Consider the following 17,085-nt stretch of genomic DNA (forward strand, 5'->3'; position numbering starts at 1 on the left):
CACTCTCTGTGGGGCAGCCCTTGAGGCTGCTCCAGAAGCTGGAGCTAGGGCAGAACACAGCAGCTCGGCTGTTGGCAGGAGCTGCCCCTTTTCAGTATGCAACTTCTTTGCTGAGGGAACTGCACTGGCTGCCTATTCACTACCAGGCCAGGTTTAAGGTTTTGGCACTAGTGTACAAAGCCCTAAATGAGTTGGGACCAGGATACCTGAGAGAGTGCCTTCTCCCTTACCAACCTGCCTGGTCAAGGAGGTCATCAGAGGACATGCTCCTGGTAGTTCCACATGGACCTACGGCCCGAGTGGAGTCCACCTGGAGAAGAGCCTTCAGTGTGGTGGCCCCCTTCCTATGGAACTCCCTGCCTCTGGAGGTCAAGCAGGCACCAACACTGTGTTGTTTTTGGCACCTTCTGAAAACAGCTCTTTTACAGGAAGCCTTCCTTGGTTGACCAGCCATGGTTTTATCAGCACTCCATTTTTAAAAAGAGTGATTTTAATATCGTGTTTTATTCTTTTTTTATCATTCTATCATTTTAACTCTCCTTAATCACTGCTCCCGCATCTCTTTGGTTGTGGAACAGTATACAAATGTTGCAAATAAAGAAATAAAGAAATAACCACGAAACAATGGCCGGTACTTTAGACAAATCCTACAAGTATTAAACAAATACACAAAGGATCGGTCCATCCCTCCCTCTACATAAGTGCCATCACATACATAAGTAGCCAATATAGCACAACCCATGTAGAGGACCGTGGTATCAGCAAACTTGGGTGTTTTTCAGAAGTAGAAAAACTGGGGGGGGGGGGCAGGAATAAAGGACGGAGGACCCAAAACAGCACAGTGAGGAGTGAACATGGCCACAGAAAGCTGACTGGCTACTGGAAGAGGAAATGGAAAAATGGCTGAATAGGAGGCTGGAATAGAGATGGGTAAGAATTTGGTTCAGTTTGAATTTTATTTATTTATTCATTCATTCATTTATTCATTCATTCATTTCATTTATATCCCACCATTTTCCTCTAAGGAACCCAAAGTGGTGTACATAATCCACCCCCTCCTCCATTTTATCCTCACAACAACAACCCTGTGAGGTGGGTTGGGCTGAGAGCCCGTGACTGGCCCAAAGTCACCCAGTGAGCTTTCGTGGCCGAGTGGGGACTTGAACCCAGATCTCCTGACTCCCAGTCCATCACTCCAGCCACTGCACCACACTGGCTTTCATTCTGATGTGATCATACCTAATTCATACTCCCAGAACCAAAGTATGAACCGGAATGCAGTGATGCTGTGTAACCTGTATTTCCCCTAACGTTGAGCTCAAGTTCAGCGATTTGAAAATATGCTCAAAATGCATAGGTTAAGAAAAAGTTCACCGGAAATGAGCATATTAGAGAAAAGTCCACAGAAAATTGCTTTTGCCTATGGGGAAAATGCATACATTCTTTAAAAGGCTAATATTTGGAAAATTATATACAAAAATGTGTATATTTGGAGAAATGCATACAAAAAATGCACCAATATTCATGCAGGGTTGTTTTTTTTAAAATGCAAATAATTGTGGAAATGGGACAGAATGACTTTAACTACAGAAGTCCAACAACCTGGCCAAAAACGAACGTGACAGATTCCCCCCATCCCTACAATGGAATGGAGTATCCTAGAAGAGGGCATGGCTGCCTGGCTGGTACCCTGCAGAGGTGCACTCCCCATTGCAACATTTGTTTGCAGGTCCCACTTGTCAATTGCTATTAGCCAGGTAACTTGATGGACCTTCCCTATACAGAGGCAGTGTAGCTTTAAGTACCAGATACTGGAGATAAACGACAAGACATTTTCCCTTTGAAGTTCTTGAGGCACCTAGAGCTTCTGGAAGAATAGCTGTTGTTGGAAAGAAATAGCTGGCCTGGATGGAATTACGTCTGATCTAACAAGAAGTCTGACTTTCTCAGGGGCTGAGAACAACGTCTTTAAGCCCTGGGAATTTCTACCATCGACTTTTGAGTTCTGCCGAGTGGCTTTTCTGTTTGCAGTAAACCTGCCCTTTGTCTCCACAGGCCTCTCAGCTCCCGCCAGCCACCTTATTCGCGTGGAAGGTAACAACCTCTCGCAGTATGTGGATGACCCTGTAACTGGAAGGCAGAGTGTGATGGTTCCGTATGAGCCCCCCCAGGTAAGGTCTCGCTATCGGGAAAATCACGGACTGCAGGAGCAATATGGGAAGCTCTGTAATTCAGTATAAGTTCATTATTTGGGGAGGGAAGGGAGGCTGTGTCCCACCAGCCCCGAAGGGAGCATTGCTAGACCTTGGGGATTCGGTGACAGCTGTTGGAAGAGCATTTAGAGCGGCATCCTCATCAGGCATCCTTTAAAACAAAGGAAGCTGCTGGCGGCTAGAAATTTTCTTTTCGTAGATGCTTGAGTGCTTTCGCAGGTCCAGATGATGTGCTCCTACCACCTGACAAAGGTGGACAAAAATGGATGCTGCGCAAATTTCTCCATTTCAAAGGACCAAAGTACACATCACGATAGACACTTTTTAAAAGCATACTTAAGCTAGCCACTTTTGTTTTGAAAGGAAAGCAGCTGTCCGGGACCCTGTTCTGGGTTGGGAGTAGAATCTGGATGCAGCGTTTCTTTCCAGATAAAAGCAGCAGGCTTAAACACACCTTTTTCTAAAGCACGCTTAACATCAGGTCTTGCTGGGCCCTACATCTGTGGGGAAGGATGCACCCAGCTGCAGTTTAATGGCTCTTCTGAACATTTGGGACAGAGGGTTCTTTGCTAGAATATAAACCGTTCTAGTGTTTTACAGGTACCGATCGGGGCTCAGCCCAGCATCTATTTTTTATCAGCAGGACTTGAACCTAGTGAAGCCTTCCCTAACCAGGTGCCCTCCAGATGTTTTGGACTACAGCTCCCAGAATTCCGGACCATTAGCTATGCTCGCTAAGACTGATAGGAGTTGAGGTCCAAAACATCTGGACTGCGCCAGGCTAGAGAAGGCTGGCCTAGTGCATGTGCGGTGATAATGAAAAACGGTATCTCTCATTATGTGGGCACAGTACATTCCCCTTAGCACTGAGGCACCCCGGCCAGCCCTCTGCCGTCAGCAGGGCTGGCTCAAAGCAGGGTTGCTAACTGACCAGCCTGTCCTGCCCCTGTGCCTTTAACAGCAGCGTGAGCCATAGAAATCCGCATCGATGGCTTTTCTCCAAACTACTAACATCTGCAGATTAAGCTGTCGCTGACTGCGTAGGGGTTAATGCTGCTTAAAATGTCGGCAGCGCCAGCTTAAAGGTATTTGGGTTCTGGAGCCAGGAAATCCAAACACCCCTCCTCACACTGATTGACGGCTGGGCGCAATTGCCTGGGAAATTCTCCAGCCTTATGGAAAGGAGCGGAAGCTGCACAGGAGCATTTTGCATACCTCCTGCTCATTTCCACAGTTCTTACTCACTCAGGAGAACCTGCTGAGGCTGATGCTCTGGTCCACTGGATTAGATCTGCTTCTCTCCCATGGTTTTCTAAATCAGTTTTTTATTGTGAGTTTCCACAAAACAAAAGAAACAAACAAAAAGAACAACAGGATTTTTTAAAAGTCACTAAAGGCTTTGGGTTCTTTGAGAATAATTTGAGAATTATTTGAGAATTCATATTTATAGAGCACTTTTTCTCAAGTGCTCAGAAACGCTTTATATACATGACCTCACTAGCCACTACAACAGCCTTGCAAGTATTAAATAATTATTTTATAGCAGGGGTGGGCTGAAATAGCTCTCCAGATGTTTTGGACTGTAACTCCCAGGATTTCTGACCATGGTGACAGGGGCTTCTGAGAGCTGAAGTTGAAAACACCTGCCTGGGGAACATGGGCGGGAGGGAGCTGTTGCACTCGTGTCCTGCTTGTGGGTTCCCAGTCAACAGCTGGTTGGCCACTGTGTGAACAGAATGCTGGGCTAGATGGACCCTTGACCTGATCCAGCAGGGCTCTTCTTAGGTTCCACTTCATCTTACCTAGAAATCAAGAAGTGGCTAGATCTAGAACTACATATGTATTTTATGCTTCCCCCATGGAAAAGTGTACATGCAGCTTGATACTTCCCATTGTCTGTACGGTTAGGGCAATAAAATGTAGCATCACTTACATTGCAGCATATTTATGAATAGATATAAATACATTGTTTATAATTAAATAAATAATAAATAAAACATCAAAGGAGGCAGGTCCAAGAAGAGGGAGGAGGGGGAGAGACTGCTTACAGGCTTGGAGCACCCCCTACTGTTTGGCAAAATAATTGCAGATTCTATTCTTGCACCCACCTGTATTATTTGACATTAATTAATTAATTAATAGTATTTTTATGCTGCTCTTCAGGGGAAAAAAAAAAAAAGGAGGGGGGCTCGTAGAGTGGCTTAAAATCGATAAAACGCTTTTTAGAAAGACACAACACACAAGGAAATGGGGATCCGGAAGGGAAAGGAAAAAATCAAGCAGATTTTCAGCAGGGCTGTGGAATGGCCCTGCTTTGCCTTTCATCTCCCTGGGAGAGCGGGGGAACAGTCCAGCTGGAGCAGGCCCCACTTCTCCCTCGGCCTGCTCTTGTCTCCTTCGCGCCTTCTTTTCTCCCAGGGCAGGTGATGTCAGCTAGCCCTGTGTCAGGAGTGCCCTGGCGGCCTCTTTCAGTAGACTCCAATAGCCAACTCAAGACACAGACGAAAGGATTCTTTTCAAGGCTTTAATCCTTTTACAACTTAATGACTCTTTCAGATGCTAATCACCAGCGACTAAGAAATGAACAGCAGAGTAGCCTGTGCTCCGGGTAGGCAGTTGGTCCCCGTTTGAAGGAGAATCACTTGAAGACCCTGAACTTATGGGCTAGGGAGAGATCCTCCCTCTTTCCCTTGGGTCCATGAAACGCGGCTGTTGCTTGCGCACCAAATAGGCACTACGTCTCCTTTCCGCGCCCTCCATCACTCGTCGCTCCCTGCGTCTGCACCAAGTGTCTAGCAAGCCCCCCTCCCGCACTGTCTCGCTGCCCAGGTCACTATCTATCCCAGGAATGCCGGCAGGAGGCAGGCTCCTCTCCCACGGATTGCTGATCCTCCTCAGAATCAGAACTGCTCTGGGGTTCTATCAGCTCAGTTTCCACCCTGACACCCCATGGGAGAGCGGGGAGTCCAAATGGAATTCGTCCAAAGAGCTTAAGGCAGCATACATGGTTCTCTCCCCCCCCCGCCTTATCCTCACAACAGCCCTGGGAGGGAGGTTAGGTTAAGAGGTAGTAAGTGGCCCAAGGTTACCCAGTGAGCTTTATGGCTGAGTGGGGGTTTTGAACCTGCACTTCCTCACTTCACATCTGACAGGCTTTGCGGCCTGAGGCGAAGAACAAGATGGCGCCCCCTCCCAGTCCATGCACAAACGCTGACTAGACTGGCAATTAAGCTTTCTTCAACGCTGTTGATGGGACAGCATCCTCTGCCACACCTGAAGGCAGCAGACTAGCTTAGGGGCGGGCTGTGTGGCAGACACTCTCTTCTCCAATACCTTGCTGCCGCCTCCCAGCATCTGGCGCCTGAGGCAACTGCCTCCCTCTGTCTAATGGTAGGGCCAGCCCTGAGTGTTACTGTCCTGGATGGTGGCAGGGTGTCCCTGCAACCCCCTCTGTGCATTGTTCCTGGAGTTCAGCTCTCCTCATCCCCTTGCACCTTTTGGTATAAAAATGAAACACACACACTTTATGTCAGGGTTGCCTCTGAGCATATAGAGTGCCAGAGCAGTTCACATTCTGAGGAAGAGCTGCAACACGTGGGGGAGGAAGTTTCCCAGGCTTCAGAGGCACAAGTGGATGGAGAGGCCCTCCCTTCACACTTCCCTGTGAGTGATAGCGAATGGGGGGAGGCGAGGGAAGGACAACCTGAACTCTTAGACGCAAGGTGCAGACGGAGGCACAAGCGGGAAATCGCAGGGGCTGAACTTAGGTGCTCTGCCCGATTGGCTCAACGTCAACAGCTGTGCCTAGAGGTGTCACGGGACAGGGGGAGAGTTTCCCTTCCCACCCCTTAAGTTAAGAGAGTTTGCTGCCTTTCCCCAAACCGAGACCAATTTTCATAGCTCCCCTTTGAACTCCTTGAAGGCTTTTCCTTTGTAGTCTGTGAGTCTCTAGCAATTTGCATCTGTATGCTTCATCAGGGTAAATGGAATTAAAGCCTTGGAAATGCAGCCTCTTGTCCGAGTGTTGATTTTGGCTGTTGGAGTTTTCAGCAGGGCAAAAGGGGAATCCTGACACTTTATACATGATTGGGATAAGAGTGGGAGCAGAGTAACGTAGCTGCCGCACCCATGTCTAGCATGGCCTTCAGTGTAGAAATTCAGCACTTCTTCTCTCACCACAGCACCTTGGTGACTGCCGAGGAAATGAACCTTCTCTTTCTTTTCTTCGGAGCAGGTGGGTACCGAATTCACCACCATCCTCTACAACTTCATGTGCAACAGCAGCTGCGTGGGAGGGATGAACAGGCGCCCCATCCTCATCATCATCACCCTGGAGACCAGAGAGTGAGTCAGTCAAAGCAAAAATGCTGGCGTCCAAAGAGGCCACGCAACGGTGCTGCTAATACAGCTCCCAAGGGAGAGATGGAAGGCTAATTTGGGAGCGGGGGTGGGGTGAGGGATCTGGCAGCTGCGGATTGGAGGAGGAGATCACTGGGAACAGTGTGTGAGGGCTTCTCCACAGGGGGATCTCCACAGGGGATCAAGATTGGTTACTCATGGACGTTCACGGGTCCTTTACATGACGTCGTCAACTTCCAGGGCCTCTCCAGTCCTTTCTGACCTTCATCCCTTTTTTTTTTTTTTTTTTTAAAGATTAGGGATAATGAGCTATCTAAATATCGTGAGTTGAATTTCTCCATGAAAAAAGGAAGTGGCGCTTTAGCAGCAGCTATACCACAGTGCCATCTAGTGGCTGTATAATGAAACATATAGAATTTGCAAATAAAGGAACTCCCTCTGGGGGGGAAAAAAAGCAGAAGTGCATGGAAAGAGCCGACCTTAATCCCGCAAAGAATCCAGAAGCAGAAGCCCCAGTGAAGTTGCAGGATAAAAAGCTTTTGTGTAGAGAAGCCCTGAGTGAGATATACCCCACACACGTCCACGCTGTCATATGTGGAATAGGGTTACTTAAGGAGTTTAGCCATTGTGAATTCTGATGTGAACTGACTTGATCCGTACCTCCCAGATTAGTATGTGGGTTGAACACAGTTCTCGTTCAGTTTTCTCTACATTTTGCAATGCAGTTCTTGACTCAAAAAAATCTCACAAAGTGTTTTAGGATAACATAAGCTTAGAAATATGTACTGAGATAAAATGAGATAAAATACATTTATACGTGTGTATTTTGGAAGAAAAGGCTCCAAAAATACATATATTCGTTTTCATGCAGATTTAAAAAATAATAACAGATCGATGTGGAAATGGAAAGGAATAGACTTACCAATGAACATGTGCAAAACTGACATGAAGTGGAAGTACAGTGATCCTTCCATCCCTAATGGGAAAGGGAAATACTGCTCATATTTACTCCTCGTAGAATTGTAGAATAGCAGGGTTGGAAGGGGCCTACAAGGCCATCGAGTCCAACCCCGATGATGAAAGGAGTCTTAAGCTAGCTGATTATGCTTCGAGATTATGCATATGGCAGAGATATAAGTGAGGGATGCCTTTTCTAAGGGCCAAGGTAGATACTATGGTGGAATTCCATAGTTGGGGAATTTTTCCCAATGCCATTTCCTTCTTCTAAAAGCAGCCAGGAGGGAGAGGAGAGAGCTGGCCTGGAGCTATAGAATAGAGAGGGAGAGGTCACATTGATTCTGTGACTTAAAATTGCCCCCTCTCCCAAAGTTTTAGTTTTCCCCTTTGTGCCCAATAGCAGACCCAGAGGGGGTGGTATTGGATCAGAATGTAGGAGGAAAGGCCTGGACCCTTTTCCTCTACCCATACTGTGGCTGCAATCCAAATTTCCTCTCCCCAGTTGGTTTTAGCAGAGGAAAAGATGGCAGGAGATGTATTCACAATCTCCCATGTCATGTCTACTTTGGCTCTAAGTCTTCAGGCTAGTTTGCCCTTAGTCTGTGTATTTCCGTTTTGATTCTGCTTTTCCTCCAAGGAGCTCAGGGCAGTATGCACGATTGCTCTCTCCTCATTTTACAAAAAGCCTGAGGGGTAGGTTAGGCTGCCAGAGGGAACTTCATGCCTGAGGGAGGACTGGAACTCGGGCCTCCTGGATACTAACGTAACACACTAACCACCACACCAGCCTGCCTCTGTTTGAAGTGTAGGTCCTAGAGTCCCCAAGACTAGCTACCGCTCTTGCTGGGGCCTCAGAGGAAAGGGGCAGTTATTTTATCCATTGCCTAATTTATGTACCGCCTCTTCGGGCACAATTGCCACTCCAAAGAGGTGTACATAAACTACAACAAGAATAATCACAAAGCATAATAATATATTCATCCAATTAAAACCACATTATACCCCTTAAAACTGAGCAGTGGCAGTTACAACATCAACAGCAGCAGCAATGACTAAAAAGCAGACTGAAACAAACATGTTTCAAGTTGTTTGTTCTCAAAGTGGGGGCCCATTGCCAAAAAGGCCCTGCCTGTGATAACTGTCAACCCAATATATCTTGTCAGTGGGCCAGAGAGCAATTTGCTGATTGCAAAGTCTGGATAGGCATGTACAGGTGCAGGTGGTCCTTCAGATGACCTGGTCCCAAACCATTCAGGGCTTCAAGGCTAGCGCTTTAAATTGGTCCTGGGAACAAATGGGCAGCCGGTGTAACTGGTGCGGAATTGTTGTGACATGTTCTGAATGCTTGGCTCCTACCAGCATTATTGCTGCCATTTATTTATCGTGTGACACATTTACATCGCATTACAATAAAAACATAAAGCATAATAACTATGAAATGTAAAATATAAAATATAGACAGGAATATTACCAACGTCTGTCTAGGTTACAGATATAGTTTTTTGCTTCAGTTGTCACAGCCAGGAAATCAGCAAAGTCTCCATTGTAGGCTCGGTTTTGGCACTCTGTCACTATGTGTTGGATAGTTTGTTTTTCAGCCCTACAATCACAATTTGATGATGTTGTTTTGCCCCATTTATAAAGGGCATCTGCACATTTGCCATGACCCATGCGAATTTGGTTCAAGGTTGTCCATATCGCACGGGGCTGGTCAAATCCAGGTGGTTTGTCCAAGATGCAGGGCAGGCTTCGACATTGTGGAGGGCAGTTTCCTAGCCCATGTTGTTTCCACGTGTTGTGGATATTGAAATCATCTTCTAGAAGAGCTTTAGCAGTAAAAATGGCTGGATGTCTTGATCTTAACCTGTTTCGCTCCAAGTAGGTTACATCATTTAATATTGGTAGCTGGAGATTGTCAATAATCTTCCGGTATTCTTGAAGAAGGGCGCTCTTTCGTCTTGCATCCGGAGGTGGTATATGGCTCAAAACAGGCAGCCAGTATGTGGGAGTAGATCGTATCGTCCCACTAACAATGCACATTGACTCATGCAGTTGTGTATCGATCTTTCTCGTGTGCGGACTATTAAGCCACACTGAGGCACAGCACTCTGCTGCTGAGTAAACCAGCTGAGTGCGGTCGTTCTTGGTGTCTCCGCTGTCGAGCCCCAGCTAGTGCCGCATAGTTTGTGTAGAATGTTATTTCTGCTTCTCAGTTTGGCAGCAGCCTTCATCAAGTGTTCTTTATAGGAAAGTGTCCTATCCAGTGTGACCCCAAGATATTTGGGATGAATGTGATTGAGCCGGTTTCCCTTAAATTGAACATTGAGCTCTCTGCCATGTTCTGTACCAACTGAACTTTCTGAACTGTCTTCAAAGGCAGCGCCACACAGAGCTCATTACACTCATCCAGTTATCTTGGGGTAGTAGGAATAGCTCACTGAAAGACCCCTTTCCTTGCAGGGGACTTTGCTCTTTTACGGTAGGATTATCGTCCATTTCATTGACTTGCACTTTGCTTCTCAGTGGGCAGGTTTTGGGGCGGAGGTCATTTGAAGGCCGGATCTGCGCTTGCCCTGGCAGAGACCGGAAAGCAGATGAGGACCATTACAGAGAGCAGCAAGCCCTGAACGAAAGCGCAGCGAAAAATGGCAACCCCAACAAGCGGAGTAAGTCATTGGGTTGTAGCTCAGGCCCAGGTCTAGTCTTCAGAGGACGGAACCCTACACATCATGACTGATGCCCAGAGAGCTGTCTTATCATGGCTAGAACAGGGGCAGCCATCGGCCAGTCGAGAAGCAGCATCCATTCCACCTAGGGATGTACGAATCCCCTACCTGCCAGTCGGGGGGGGGGGTGTCTACAGGGCAGGGAGGCGATCCGTTCCTCCCCCTGGAATCCTCGCTGGCCAGCTCTGCTCCGCGGCAATTCTGCAGAGCCGCCGGCCGGCTCCGAAGCGCCAGCGATATGGCCACCATGCCATATCGCTGGCTGAAGGGGACTTGACTGCCTGCAGATGCAAATGGCTTCCAGGACGCTGCATTTACCTTAAACTAAGGTTTTTACGGCCGCAAATGGCGTCCAGGACGCCATTTTCATCCATGCTTTTCATTCACGTGATAGGCTACGCAAATATTTGCATAGCCTATCTCGTGAATGAAAAGCACTTTTGCAAATGGCGTCCAGGCAAATTTTGCAAAATGGCGTCCAGTTTGCAAAACGGCATCCATTTGTGGCCATAAAGGCCTTAGTTTAAGGTAAATGCAGCCATTTACGGCTGCATTTACCTTAAACTAAGGCCTTTAAGGCCGCAAATGGTATCCTGGATGCCATTTGCGTCCACAGTCGGTCCCCTTCAGCCAGCGATACGGCATGGCAGCCGTATCACTGGCAATCCGGAGCCGGAGGATCCGGCCGAACAGCATTCCGCGGGGAGGCGGGGGTAAGTCTTCCGTTCCGCCACGGACTCCGGGGGGCTGGATTCTTTAGAATCAGGCCTCACTGGAATCTGTGGTGGAATTCTCTGCCATCCCTAACTCCACCACATGGCTGACCAGCTAGATGATGCTCAAGTAAGAAGTTGCATTATGGTGCTTATGCTTATGCACAGCTTCGCCTGGCCAGTAATGCTTGCTAAAGCAAGCGCTGGGGGCTTGGCACTTGTGTGCTGGCAGGATCAAACCCCCAGTGGCTGGAGAGGTTGCAGGTGCCTGAAAGTAGAAGTCAAGTTGGGAAACCTGGATGGAGTTTGTAGCCCAGGCAGGAAGCCCATCCAAAGACCCGCTTCCTGTGGCTGGGTGGGACAGGGAGCTGACCTGGAATCAGCAGTGTTCAAATTGCATTGTTTATTGCCAATGGCCATTACAATATAAACGTACCAAAAACCTAGTTGTAAAACATTGAGCAAGCAATCTGATAGAGCACCAATAGAAGGCAATATAATTTAAATGAGCAATAAAGACTACAAAGCCAATCTAGTATATTAATGTAGAAGGTATGAATGAAAATTAAAACATTTAAAAGAGAGAGAAAAGGAAAAAAGGAAACAAATACACACACACATAATTACAAAGCCGACAACTCAATGAACGTTGAACAAATTGATTGAAAGGCTTCTTCCTTGCCTCCACTGAGAAAAAGCCCATTCAAACATCGACAAAGAACACGTATCAAATATACAGTGCCGTAAATCAGGAGTGGATTTGTCCTTGCAATATTGTATAACCATTCTCTTAGCCACACCCCATGCTCAAAGTGTCTATAACTCTTGCTATGAAGGTGGATTCCATATACTAGGGATATAGCCTGTCTTTAATAAATAAGCAACTGTTGTAGAATCGTATTAAAAAAAAACCTGTGAATGTCAGACCAAAACAGAACTACTGTAGGAAAAGCCCAAACCATATGAGTGAATTTTCTAACTCCCAAATTAAACTTTCAGTGACTATTGGTCACTGGGAACAAATGGTCGGTAACCAGCCTTATTAAACCTTCTTCGAGGTGTCTAATAAATACGAAATAGAACTTTCTGTTGAATTAACCGCATTTATGTTTGTAATGCAGTCCACTATTGGTTTAAGAGAATATGGCATCCAAGTTCATTATTCCAAAGATCTCAGAGATAATTAATACCAATTTTATGTCCATCTTTGAGTTTCTGGTTAGGATACATTGCAGGTTTAGGTACATCTACTGGAAGTCAAAATCCAATTTCAAAATGGAGCTTCAGAAGCCACACACATGCACTGGGATCAAAAAGCTGAGATAACAGATGTTGAATAAACAGCCCAAAAGCCCTCTGAGATAGATTTTAGCTTTTAAGCTTTTAAGGCATCAAAAGTTTTAAAAGTGGCATCAGAGGAGATGAGTTGATCCAAAGTGGCAATACTATTGGAGGCCTAATTAACTCCCCCCCAAAAGATTTATGAGCCATTTTAAAACTAGGATTCTTCCACAATGTAAGCGTTCCATCAATAATAGGACCAAAACAATACCCGTGACCCAGTATTTTCCATATATATCTCACAGTGTTAAGGACTGGTAATAAATCAGATTCCTGGACAAATAAGGAATCTAGTACCTGCCACGATTTCAGCGGAGTGAGATAATAACTTTCAAGTTCAGCTCAAAGGGAAACTAAATTCTGAGACTCTTTATTGCAATCTGTAACAGAAGCTATATCTTGCCCAATGGAAAGGTCGGCAGCGTGGAAGATTAACAGCGCAATCCTAGGCATGTTTACTTGGAAGTAGCTGCCACTATTTTCAATGGGGCTTACTTCCTGGTAAGTATGCATAGGGTTGAACATTAAACTCACCTTCATCTATAGGTAGTTGCAGTTTGTGTACTGAAAATTTAGGAGGGTGTCCTTGCCAAAGAAAATTATTAAATGATTCATAAACTCCCTTAAAATAACATGAAGCTATGAAGATAAGAAGAGCTCTTAAAATATAGACCAATCTCTGAATTAATCTTGAATGCATTTATCTAACACCAAACACACCACCTGTCTAAATCATGTTTCATTTGTACCAAAAACGATAATAGGTTTAAATTAACGACTTGAGAAAGCTTCCAATGGACCATTATGCCAAGGTAAACCAAAGAATCCAAACACCGCCTAAAACCCTAAGTCCTGACTATGTCAGCAATGCTATTAGAACCCAGTGGCATCAAATCAGAGAACTACCCTGATTTATAGAATAACCAGATAAAATGCCAAACTGTTGTATTAAAGAAATAAGGTTAGGAATTTAAAAATCCTGGTTTATCAATCAAACATAAGAGTGTCATCTGCATACAAAAACACCGTATATTCAACCCAGCTATATCCTTGTAATACCTTTTATATTTTCAGAGTTTCTAATAGCACAAGCAAGCAATTCTAATACTAAATTTAAAAGAAAAGTGGATAAGGGAATCTCTTGATATGAACCTCTACACAAACAACACGCTGACAGTGATCAATCATGATTGAGGGGCCATATATAACTTAGTTATCCAAGAGCCAACACTTGAGGAAATCCATATTTAGTCAAAACACGTAACAGTAACCCCAGCGTACCATATAAAACCCTAGTGTACCATATCAAAGGCTTCATTTTAATAGGGACTCACATCATTGTCTTGGTGAAGGTGTTTGTTCAAGGTCATATTATAGCATATGCTTCATATAAAAGGAAACAGCAAATAGCTAACTACGTATGTATGTTTAGCACAAAGAGTTGAAACAATATTCATTTCATATGCACTGAATCCCTCTCCTGAGTTATACAGGTCTCTCATTACTGTGAAATATGAACTTAACCAATTATGTGCTTCAGAAACTGAACTGTTAAATTAAATTGTTCCATGCAAAGATATTGGGAAAGGGGCGAGAAATCCAGTATGTTATTAGCTTCTAAACTAAAACACATTCATTCATTGCTTTTTTTACCCCGCTCTTCAGCTGAAAAAGGCTCCCAGAGTGGCTTTTTAACAAAGGTTAATAAGTACAAGCGGAATTATGTTATAGACAGTGGCATGGAACAGGTGCTGGTCAATTAACTCCCAGGATCAGGAAGGTTCTGATCTGTGGTTCCTAGATTCCAGCTTGAATCGCTTACAGTTCCCTCTGCTGACCAGAGTTCCTGCATCCTGTGCTGGGGAAGTGGACAACACAGACAGCCGTGGAAACACAAGGTCCATTGAACAGTCTGGGGTGGATGGCAAGAACAGCAACCAATAGGCAGGCAGAGTCTAATCCGTGTCAAGAGCCAGAAGATGAGGGTGGTGGAAGGTCCAGGAGACACACACACACAGGCAAGCCCAATATGTTCCAAGGTCCAGAGTCTGGAGAATGGGGGCAGGGCTGTAGTTCAGTGGCAGGGCCCATACTTTCCATGGTCCCAGGGTCAATCCCTGGCATCTCCAGAAAGAGCTGGGAAAGACTCCCACCTGAAACTGGTGGAAGACTCCCACCTGGGAAAGACTCCCACCTGAAACCGGTGGAAGACTCCCACCAGAAATAACTGGGAAAGACTCCCACCTGGGAAAGACTCCCACCTGAAACCAGTGGAAGACTCCCACCAGAAATAACTGGGAAAGACTCCCACCTGAAACCGGTGGAAGACTCCCACCAGAAAGAACTGGGAAAGACTCCCACCTGAAACTGGTGGAAGACTCCCACCTGGGAAAGACTCCCACCTGAAACCAGTGGAAGACTCCCACCAGAAATAACTGGGAAAGACTCCCACCTGAAACCGGTGGAAGACTCTCACCAGAAAGAACTGGGAAAGACTCCCACCTGAAACTGGTGGAAGACTCCCACCTGGGAAAGACTCCCACCTGAAACCAGGGGAAGACTCCCACCAGAAATAACTGGGAAAGACTCCCACCTGAAACCGGTGGAAGACTCTCACCAGAAATAACTGGGAAAGACTCCCGCCTGAAACCGGTGGAAGACTCCCACCAGAAATAACTGGGAAAGACTCCCACCTGAAACCGGTGGAAGACTCTCACCAGAAATAACTGGGAAAGACTCCCACCTGAAACCGGTGGAAGACTCTCACCAGAAAGAACTGGGAAAGACTCCCGCCTGAAACTGGTGGAAGACTCCCACCTGGGAAAGACTCCCACCTTAAACCGGTGGAAGACTCTCACCAGAAAGAACTGGGAAAGACTCCCAGCTGAAACCGGTGGAAGACTCCCACCTGGGAAAGACTCCCACCTGAAACCAGTGGAAGACTCCCACCAGAAATAACTGGGAAAGACTCCCACCTGAAACCGGTGGAAGACTCTCACCAGAAAGAACTGGGAAAGACTCCCGCCTGAAACTGGTGGAAGACTCCCACCTGGGAAAGACTCCCACCTGAAACCAGTGGAAGACTCCCACCAGAAATAACTGGGAAAGACTCCCGCCTGGGAAAGACTCCTGCCTGAAACCCTGGAGAGTCAGTGCCAGCCAGCATAGACAACACAGAGCTGGAGGGACCGATGGTCTCAAGTCCGTGTAAGGCAGCTTCTTTAGCCTGTGTGCAAAGCAGGTACTCCACCACTGAGACGCGGGCCCTCTGCAGTGCTCCCCAGAGTCATCTGTGTTGTCACGCCCCCAGCTCAAATTAAACCCTGCATAATAGCATTCCTTGTTTTTCTCTCTGTCTTCCCCCTCTCCCCCACCCCCTGCCCAGCTTTCAAGCAGAGTCCTCAAGGTATTCCAGCACTAGGGGCTGGAATTAAGAAACGGAGGCACGGGGAAGAGGAGACGTATTACGTGCCTGTAAGTAGTATCCAAGTCCAACGTTTTGCAGAAGGGATTTGCAAGTGGCCGGCAGATGAGCCCCCAGACTTAAGGCAGACTAGATGCATGTTGGTCTGACTGTGCCCCCTCCTGTCCCTCGACAAGGACAAAACCGGGCCTGATGCTTGGACTGTGCTGCTTGTTCCTTTGCGATTCAGGTTCGCGGCCGAGAGAACTTCGAGATCCTGATGAAGATCAAGGAGAGCCTAGAGCTGGTCGAACTGGTCCCCCAGCAGCTGGTCGACTCTTATCGTCAGCAGCAGCAACAGCTACTGCAGCGCCAGTGAGTCCCGAGCGGTGTCCCCCCCACCCTCTGTAAAGAGCTTCCCCTTCTGCCCCGTCTGGGGCAACCTTTGTTTTCCCGTGGGAGGGTTTCATCAAAGTGGGTGGGCAGGGCCAGCATCTAGAGGTCAGCACCCTCGGGCAACTGCAGGGATCTCAGTGTGCACACTGTCAAAGAAGTCTTTCTTCACACAGTGCATGGCTAAACTATGGAATTCGCTCCCGCAGGCTGTTGTGAAGGCCACCACTTTGGATGGCCTTAAAAGGGGGTTGGACAAATTCCTGGAGGAGAAGGCTATCGATGGCTACTAGTCCTGATGGCTATGTGCCACCTCCAGGACCAGAGGCAGTGAGCCTATGTGCACCAGTTGCTGGGGAACATGGGCGGGAGGGTGCTGTTGCACTCGTGCCCTGCTTGTGGGTTCCCGATCGAGAACTGGTTGGCCGCCGTGTGAACAGAATGCCGGACTAGATGGACCCCTGGCCTAACCCAGCAGGGCTCTCAAGTTCTTGTCAATCCCTGGCAAGATGCCACGGTTCCTCACCACTACTAGTTCCCTGCTAGTTTGTCTCTACTGAATTGCCACGTTCAGAGGGAAACTGGCTGCTGGGGCATGTCGGCAGAGGAAGGCTGTTCTGAGGGGTCCACAATGTTGGGCCAGTTTTGTTAGGTAGCTAGTTGTGATGGCAGGACGTTTGCTCCCACCGCTTTGTCCTTGACCTTGCACTGTGCCTTCATGTGAATCAGGAGGAGTCCCCTGCTCCCCTCTCCAGCTCCAGGTTTGAAGCTGGGAAGGGCCGCCCCAAGCCTGCAGGTCTGGCCCTGTGCAGCTGAGATATGCCTTAGCAGTGCAGCATCCAAAGAAGGCCCCCTCCCCTTGCCCGCCACTCATTTCCTATACCAAAGCAGGAAGCCCATCCAGCAGCTGGACAGAGCAGTGCAGTGTAGAGCAGTGCAGTGGCCACACAACCCCCAGCCTTCCTCCTGTCCCCAGAGCT

The 17,085-nt window shown here is 47.1% G+C and overlaps 1 protein-coding gene across 1 annotated transcript in view; it reads left to right on the forward strand.

Moving 5' to 3' along the window:
• TP73 (tumor protein p73) overlaps positions 1-17,085 on the forward strand; it is a 103,255-nt gene that overhangs the window by 73,045 nt on the left and 13,125 nt on the right. Inside the window, exons 4-8 of the mRNA XM_084821707.1 lie at positions 2,056-2,171; positions 6,448-6,557; positions 10,053-10,195; positions 15,695-15,783; positions 15,963-16,087. Of these exons, the coding sequence (XP_084677833.1) occupies positions 2,056-2,171; positions 6,448-6,557; positions 10,053-10,195; positions 15,695-15,783; positions 15,963-16,087 (583 nt within the window). The remainder of the gene's footprint in view (positions 1-2,055; positions 2,172-6,447; positions 6,558-10,052; positions 10,196-15,694; positions 15,784-15,962; positions 16,088-17,085) is intronic.

Source organism: Heloderma suspectum, chromosome 15, assembly GCF_057233095.1.
Source record: "Heloderma suspectum isolate Gila_16-S chromosome 15, 16-S_ref, whole genome shotgun sequence".
Classification (NCBI taxonomy): Eukaryota; Metazoa; Chordata; class Lepidosauria; order Squamata; family Helodermatidae; genus Heloderma; species Heloderma suspectum.